The 8,963-nt window shown below is 53.4% G+C and overlaps 1 protein-coding gene across 1 annotated transcript; it reads left to right on the top strand.

The window, feature by feature from the left end:
• Window positions 1-5,618: 5,618 nt before the first annotated feature.
• On the top strand, window positions 5,619-7,301 carry LOC113940022 (olfactory receptor 14A16-like). Its single transcript, XM_027631076.1, has one exon. It carries the CDS (start codon window positions 5,619-5,621, stop codon window positions 6,579-6,581), a length of 963 nt encoding a protein of 320 aa, XP_027486877.1. The 3' UTR covers window positions 6,582-7,301.
• The last annotated feature ends 1,662 nt before the right edge of the window (window positions 7,302-8,963 follow it).

The following is an 8,963-nucleotide window of genomic DNA, read 5'->3' on the forward strand; positions in this document are numbered from 1 at the left end:
GTGACACTGGACCCTGTGCAGTGACCCCGGACCTGCTGCAGTGACACCGGACCCTGTGCAGTGACACTGGACCCTGTGCAGTGACACTGGACCCTGTGCAGTGACACTGGCCTGGACCCTGTGCAGTGACACCGGACCCTGTGCAGTGACCCCGGACCTACTGCAATGACACTGGACCCTGCTGCAGTGACACTGGACCTGCTGCAGTGACCCCGGACCTGCTGCAGTGACACTGGACCCTGTGCAGTGACACTGGACTCTGTGTAGTGACCCCGGAGCCTGTGCAGTGACCCCGGACCTGCTGCAGTGACACGGACCCTGTGCAGTGACACTGGACCCTGTGCAGTGACCCCAGACCCTGTGCAGTGACCCCGGACCCTGTGCAGTGACCCCGGACCCTGTGCAGTGACACTGGACCCTGTGCAGTGACCCCAGACCCTGTGCAGTGACCCCAGACCCTGTGCAGTGACCCCGCCCCCGCAGCGCTGCCCCCACCACTCGCCCACCCTTGGACCACAACGGCAGCGCCGCCCCCGCTCCACAGCCCAGCCCAGCCCAGCGGGGCAACCCCAGTGCTGGAGGCAGCGCGGGCAGGGAGCAAAGAGGCTCTGCACCAACAGCCCTGCTGCACTCAAGGCCTCAGCCTGACCGGCTGACACACAGTGGGCACTTTCATTGGGCAACTCCCTGCGATCAGCACAGTTTTCCCAGCTTTTTGCTTTGGCCTCTGTTTCCCACTGTTTCTTTTGTTTTGTTGGGTGAAGGGCAGTGACTGGAAGGGAGGACCCTCCACCATGTTTCCCCCTTATTCCATGTGGACAGGGAATTTCCCTCCTTGTGGGTAAGCCCTTCCCTTTGTATCTTTATGGTTGCTGCTATTTCCTTGTCACTAAACTTATTTTTCAACTGACGCCTCCTGTCATTTTATATCTTTGTATTGATGGGAGTAAAAACGGAAGGAGTTCATTTGATTGGAGTTCCTGCCCCAGTGTTTGTCTTTAAACAAAGTTAAAGTTGCATGGGGTTTTGCAGAGTCACAAATGACTGATCATTCCATGAGGTTCCACAGTGTCCCAGGATGCCCTGGGTCCCATGTAGCCCTACACTCTCACAATGGCCCCTTGATTCCATGAGGTTCCACAGTGTCACAGGGTCACCTTGGTTCCATGAGGTACCTCAGTGTCACAGTGGCCCCTCAGTTCAGTGAGACTGCAGAGTGTCCATGGGTTCCTTTGGTTCCACGAGGCTCTGAAGTGTAACAGTGGTTCCTTTATTCCTTGAGGTTCCAGAGTGTGAAAACAGCTCCTTGATTCCATGAGATTCTACCATATCCCAGTGTTCCTTTGATTCCCTGAGTTTTGGCAGTGTCCCAGGATCCCTTTGTTCCCATGAGGTTCCTTTGTTTCCGTCAGGCCCTGCCATGTCCCAGACACCCTTTGGTTCCGTGAGGTGCTGCAGGGTCACAATGTCCCCTTTATTCCATGAGGTTCTGCCATGTCCCAGGGTTCCTTTGGTTCCATGGGGTTCCACAGTGCCAAAACTCCCTGCTTCTTATCCTTCCAAAATTTGTGGGCCCATTCTATCCCTGCCTGGGATGGAGCACCATTGTGTTTGTGCAGGAATGGATCCATGGTCATCCTGCCACTGCACCAATTTAATGCTGCAGAAACATCACTCCAGGCCTGACACTGGATGCAGGAACAGTCTGGGAACTACAGACCTACTGACATTCAGCAGAGCCAGTCGGGGTCCCAAAGAGCACAAGTGATTGACTGCAACCCCTGCAGTTCTCTGGCATTGCTGGAGAGAAATGCAGGAACTGCCAGGAGCTCTGCAGAGCCCTGACAGTGCCACTGCAATCCCAAGCTGCATTGCCCGGCTCAACACTCAGCACAGCCAAGGCCACAACCCTCCCTGAAAGGTGTCCCTTCTGGGCAGGCTCAGGGGGACAAACCCCTCCATCTGTCCCTGCAGATGTTGTGTCCAATTCTCATCCCCCACTTAGGGACAAAGTCAGGCTACATTGGGTGTTTAGCTTTGCATTTGCTTCACTCTTTTGTGCTTCCAACACACACAAATACTCCCCAGTCTGGGCAGGGTCTGGCCCCCCAAAGAACACAAGACCTGACTATTTGTGGCTCCCGCTGCAGTGGCTGCAACTTGGGCCACAATCTGTGCCAGGAGCAGAGAGGTCCCTCCCCACAGAAACTTCTTGGCAATGGAGTTATTAGAGAAAAGGGGACAGGCTGTGGGGATCACTTGCAGGGCGCAGCCAGGGACGTGTCTTGACCAACCTCCTGTTTCACATGACCAGCTTTTTCAGCCTCTTTTCTCTGTTTTCTCATGCTTGTTCCTCCAGTGACCACTGAGATCCTCTCCTTGCTTTGGTTCTTTCCTAGACATCCCAGGACAAGTCTTGCCCAGTCCCCAAAGACCCTTTCTGGCTGCCCATCATGAGTCTCAGAGCCCGAGGCCGAATCCCCCATCCTCAGCTGCAAGGTCACCCTGAGAGGTTCTGCCATTGACCCACTTGGTTAAAGTTTCATACAGATCCCTTGGAACTTCCTTTCAATTAATTTTTTACCTTTTGGGCTTAGAAGGGTTTCTCCAAAACCATGGCAATTCATGTCCTCAGAAATGGGAATTCTTTGGAAGGAAGAGTTTGGGACTTTAGACTCAAAAGAATCACAGAATGAATTGGCTTGGAAGGGAGCTAAAAGGTCATCTGGTCCAAGTCCCTACACATGGACAGTATCATCTTTTACTAATTCAGGTTACTCACAGTCCCTGACCTTGGAGAAATGCAGGGATGGGACATCCAGTTCTCTGGAAACCTCTTCCAGTTCTTGCCTCCCTGATTGTCAAATCTTTCCTACTATGATCCAGTATAAAACTCTTCTCTTTCAGTTCAAAGCCACTGCCCCACGTTCTGCCACTACAGGCCTTGGTAAAAAGTATCCCTGTGATTTACTTAGATTCTGAGCACAACATTTTCATCTGCAAAAACATTAGTGAGTGCCCAGAGATCTCCCAAGATGGGCTTTAAAGGTCTCAAGCCCATGACCACTAGAGAGGGACTAAGGAGCTGTGGCCTCACTGGTGTGGAGAGTGAGGACAGTACAGGAGAGCCCTCAGAGGGCTTGAAGGGAGGATTTAGAGCTGGTGGATCCTTTTGTCAGAGCAGAAAAGAGCCTGAGAAAGAAAGAATTAATGCCAAGTGCAGCTGGGGAGGTCCTGAGTGGACATGAGGAAAAAGGAATTTCACTCCATGGAAAACGCTGTGCTACAACACGTCACCCAGGAGGAGTCTGGATGAGCCCAAGGCTTTGTGTGTGCAGGAAGAGCCAGGGAGGACGCAGAGATGTCAGTGCAGGAAGGTGCCAGCCAGGTGGGGCAACCGGGGGGATGACGACAGCCTGCAGGGAAAGGGGCAGGGCATGGACACCGTAGGACAGCCTGGGCTGGAGAGGAGACAGGGATGGGGAGAAGCTGAAAGGCCCTGACAGAGCCACCTTCTGCAGGCCTTTGGCCATGGCTGCTGTCTGTGCCCCTGATGCCAGGAGGAGGGGAGTGCCCCTTGCAGCCCTGGGGCCTCACGGGCTCCTTGTCCCTGCTCAGCAGCCTGGCAGGTGCCACCCCATGGTCCTGCCCTTGGCATTGCACATCCCACATCCCAGTGCCCCAGGAAGAGCCTTGAGGAATGAGGCAGGGACAGGATCTGCCTTCCCAGGGGCTGGGGGTCAGGGCTTGGCCCATTGGATTAAGTAAACAAGTCAAGGTTTCTTCAGCATCAGAGCCACCTTTCCCTTGCTTGTCCATCCTTGTCATCACTGTCTGCAGTTTTCTGCTCTAACTGGAACCTGGGGACAAGTTCTCAGTTGTGTCCTTCAGTGAGATTCATTAGCACTACAAGAAACTTCAGTGTTTCAATCTCACTTTGACTTCTTGAAAAGTTGTTTGAACTTACCCTCAGGGACTGAGTCTCATGTAAACAACATCAACCCCCCTGAGGGTCATGAAATGCCTGGGGCTGTTGCTGTGCTGCTGAGCTGGGCCGGGCTCCTGGCACACAGGGAGCTCCTGGCAAGCAAGAAGAGCTTCAAAGAGACAGCTCTGCTGGTGAGCAGCTCCTCTGCACAGCCCAGCAGGGCTGAGGGCACTGCCAGGGCAGCTCAGGGACACCAGCAGGGCACACACAGAGCTTCAAGGGGCTCAACACTGGCAGGAGGGCTGAGAGCTCCCTGCAGGAGGAATCTTGGCAGGGCTGCACACAGTGAGTCTGTGGCTGCAGGGCAGTGCAGGGGCAGCTCCTGGAGGCATCTCCTAAAGCTGGCCCAGCCTCAGCTGATGGGATGGGTGAGCAGGGGTTGTTTTGGGGCACTTTGGAAGAGCTGTGAAGCCGGGGGTGCAGCCAGGGATACCCAGGGCTGTGGGGCAGAGCAGGGTCCTGCAGCCCAGGGTGCTGTGCTGGGCAGGGACTCTGCTGCCTGCCAGGGGCAGCTCTCAGCCGGCCCGGGGAGCTCCTCCCAGGGTTGGGGCACAAGGGTTGTGGGCAAGGAGCAAACCTGGCAGCTGAGGGAGGATCTTTTCCATGTCTTGGTGATGCAGGGTCAGACCTGCTCACAGCTCCAGACCACTACACCATATTTAATGCAGAATTTTTTGCAAAGCTCAGAAAAGACAGGGGCTACAGGAAAGGAGTTACTCCTGAAGTGTGTTTCCTGCTTAGGCATTGTAGCATAAACATTGTTCTCTCAGTTCAGGAGGCTGCACTGAAATTCCAACTCTTTTACTCTCAGACATGAATATTTCAGGCAGTCTCAGAAATGAGCACAGGATCCTGGGCAGTGCTGAGCCTTCCCTTGGGGGTGGGCACTCTCCTGTCGCAGCCCTTGGCTTCTCTGCAGGAGGGCTCCTGTCCTGCTCTGTCCAGCACAGTTGCACCTCTGGGCTGGTACAGGGGACACTTCACAGAGTTGCCCTTTCAAGCAGCACTGCCCTGCTCTCAGCACAGATCTTGGTGGGGTTTTTAAAGATGAATCTGTGTGTGAAGTCATCTTCAAGGCAGCCCAAGGGAAGGTGCAGGGCAGATTGGAAACAGACTGAGAGGCAATGCAGCTCTCCTGGCTCTGCAATAAGCAAGGGAGAGCTCAGCCTTTCTGCCTGTCCTGGTTCAACATTCTTCAGATTTGTAATCGGAAAACTTTGCCCCTAAAAAAGCAGCTGTTATGATTGTAACCAAAAAACCCATTCAAAATTATTTTAAGGATACTCTGTGCCTCTCTTCTGCAGCCCAAATTGCTCCAAGACAACAGTACAGGAATTGAACTTTTCCATCAAAGCTGGGTTCAATGTGACATCCCCTGTGATCATGAGAACTGTCCCAAACCAGCTCCATGTCTGCACTGCATGCAGCAGAGAAAAGCTGAGTCCTTGGTAGCACACAGCCAGAGATCCTGCTCCTCACAGCACCCTCCAAGAGCACAAACCAGAGAAAAGAAATGCTTTGACTTGGAGGAGATTTACCTGAAAACTGCACTGACTCTGCTGAGAGGGGGCTGTCTTTATTGTTCCCTGTACTTTCCTTTTCTGAACAGACCTGTCCTAAGGAACAGCAAATGTCCAACAGCAGCTCCATGCCCCAGTTCCTCCTCCTGGCATTGGCAGATAGGCGGGAGCTGCAGCTCCTGCACTTCTGCCTCTTCCTGGCCATCTCCCTGGCTGCCCTCCTGGCCAACGGCCTCATCCTCAGCGCCGTAGCCTGTGACCACCACCTGCACACCCCCATGGGCTTCTTCCTGCTCAACCTCTCCCTCACAGACCTGGGCTGCACCTGCACCACTGTCCCCAAAGCCATGCACAATTCCCTCTGGGACATCACAACCATCTCTTACACAGGATGTGTTGCACAGGTCTTTCTGCTTGTCTTCTTCCTTGGAGCAGAGTTTTCCCTCCTCACCATCATGTGCTACGACCGCTACGTTGCCATCTGCAAACCCCTGCACTACGGGACCCTCCTGGGCAGCAGAGCTTGTGCCCACATGGCAGCAGCTGCCTGGGCCACTGGCTTTCTCACTGCTCTGCTGCACACAGTCAGTACATTTTCCCTGCCCCTGTGCCAGGGCAATGCCCTGGGCCAGTTCTTCTGTGAACTCCCCCACATCCTCAAGCTCTCCTGCTCACACTCAGGCTACCTCAGGGAAATTGGGCTCATTGTGGTTAATGCCTGTTTAGCACTTGTTTTTTTCATTTTCATTGTTTTCTCCTATGTGCAGATCTTCAGGGCTGTGCTGAGGATCCCGTCTGAGCAGGGACGGCACAAAGCCTTTTCCACGTGCCTCCCTCACCTGGCCGTGGTCTCCTTGTTTATCAGCACTGGCATATTTTCCAACCTCAAGCCCCCCTCCATCTCCTCCCCATCCCTGGACCTGGTTCTGTCAGTTCTGTACTCAGTGGTGCCTCCAGCACTGAATCCCCTCATATATAGCCTGAGGAACCAGGAACTCAAAGATGCCATAAGGAAAACACTGACTGGATGCTTTTCAGAAGCAAAAAGCTGCCTGTTTTCTTCTAATTCTTAACATTAATTGCTAAAAACCAATCCTCTCTTCTCAGGATTTTGGAGGAGCTAAGAATGTTTTCTTCAGTATTTTTACTTTTTATTATGTAGTGCAGAATAAAATTTTGTTCTGGATCGCACTTCTAATTCACTGTCTTCCTCCTGAATTTTACCCTTCCGCTCTGTAAATGAGGAACCCTCTCTGTATATTAAAACAAATAAAAGGACACAGTGGAAACCTGGTGGTTTTGATATGGTTCTTCAAAGACCTTTGTAAAATGTCAAGTCAGTGCCTGTGTGCAGGGGGGTTGGGGAAAAGGGGACCAGAACAGCAGCACTGCAAGGGAGCACCAGCGCTTGATCCTTCCCAATTCAACACTCCCCTTCTGTGCCTTTGCGTAAGGTCCCTGAGTGCTCTGGTTGGTTGGTCACTGTTCTGCTTGGTGTCAGTGCTGTGACCCCGGGCAGGGACAGAGTTGGGCTTAAGGACAGCAGAATCCTGCCCGGGCTGGAGTCACCAAGAGATAAAGTACCACGTGTCTGCTGTAATCCGTGAGAGCACAGGGCACACAGCAGGAACAGGGAAAGGAGTCTGGGGAGTGACTCATCTCCCCTCAGTGAACTTCCATAGGAGGTGCCAGGGCAGCCCCCAAAGCCATGTCCCAGCTCTGGAACAAGGCAGGGCCCCTCTGAGCACCCTCCATGGCCACACAGGAGTGTTTGTGGGAGGTGATCAGTGGCAGGGAGCACCATCAGCCGGCTCTGCCTCCCAGCTTGAGCAGCACAGCCCCACAGAGTCCTCCATGGCCCTGGGCCCCACAGCCCCCATGCTCTGCAGAGCAGCCCCACCAGCTCGGGGGCTGCTGTAAAGCCCTGTAGTGTTACAACTGCTCCTTGTTTCCATGAAGTTCCACAGTGTCCCTGGATTCCTTATGTTCCATGAGGTTTCACAGTGTCGCAAGGGCCTCCTGATTCCATGAAATTCCACTGTGGCCCAGGGTTCCTTTGTTTCCAAGAGGCCCTGCAGTGTCACAATGGCCTCCAGATTCCATTTCTGCAGTGTAACAATGGTCCCTTTTTTTCATCAGGCTGCCCAATGTCCCTGGGTTCCTTTGGCTCCATGGGGCCCTGCAGTGTCCCAGTGGCCTCTTGATTCCATGGGTTTCCCCAGTGTCACAATGGCCCTGTAATTCCATGAGGTTCTGCAGTTTCACAGTGGCTCCTTGATTCTGTGAGGTTGCACAGCATCATTACAAAACTGAGCCCATTCTGATGAAAGTTCTGAGGAGGTTAGGAGAAAAATAATTGGAGAAGGAAAGAGGGACTTGGCCAACAGATAGGAAAGATTCTGACAAGGTAAAACTAGGCTCAGGGAATGCTGAGGGTGCTGAAACACTGACTGTGTAAACACTCCTGATGGATCTTTATGTACTTTGTAACCTCAAGCCCCAACACTATCCAAAAGTGCTGCCCCTCCCACTGAAAGGAACACACTGCTCTAATTCCAAACCAGAAAAATCCCAAACCGAGAACTCCAGACTCTTCTTTGTCCTCTAATGCCCACTCCATTCCCAAATCTGTATTACCAGTATGAAAAACCAAACTTTAATCCTGACCCAGCCCAAAAGCCTAACCAGACACTGCCAGCAGAAAAACAAACCCCCCTAAACTTCTGTCTAATGCCAACTCTGAGCTGTAAACCCCAAACCCTGCCCATTAACCACCCCCACAGCCCTTGGGAGCAGGGCAAGGACCTGCAGGGCCCAGAGCAGGCCCAGGGGGTTGGCAGAGGAATGGGAGGTGACCTGGATGTGCTCAGCTCTGGAGTGACCCCCAGGAGAAGGGTCTGGGCTGTGGGAGGGATGTCCTGTGGCACAGGGGCTCAGGATCCAAGTTAAGAAGGCCAAATGCACATGGGGTTGCCTTGGGGGGCGTGTGGCCACCCAAACAAGGGAGTTGTCATGTCCCTGGACTCAGCCCTGGTGTCACCACATCTGGACTGGTCTGTCTGTCTGTGAGGTTCCCCATTCTGGAGGAATGAGGAAGAACTGGAGAGGGTCTAGAGGAGATCTGACAGGATGGAGCTTTTCTTGGTGCTGGAAAAAAAAGAACCCCCTAAAGTGCAGCTTGGAAGGTTCAGACTGAAGGTGGGGAAAAAGGAATGTTACTCAAAGGGGAACCTTATGGTGCCAGAGGTCACTAAGAGAGAGATGACATGGCTTTGTGTTCCAGGGAACAGCCAGAGTTGGTGCAGAGACATCAGGGAGGGTCTAGAAATGCTGCTGGGAGGGGGATGGGAAAGCAGGAGGGGTGTGTGCAGCCTGCAAGGCCAGAGGAGCAGCAGGGACAGGGCAAGCCAGCCTGCAGGAGAGATGGCCAAGGGCTCTGGCAGGGCTGCAAGGCC

Source organism: Corapipo altera, unplaced genomic scaffold, assembly GCF_003945725.1.
Source record: "Corapipo altera isolate COAL_440 unplaced genomic scaffold, ASM394572v1 60703, whole genome shotgun sequence".
Classification (NCBI taxonomy): domain Eukaryota; kingdom Metazoa; phylum Chordata; class Aves; order Passeriformes; family Pipridae; genus Corapipo; species Corapipo altera.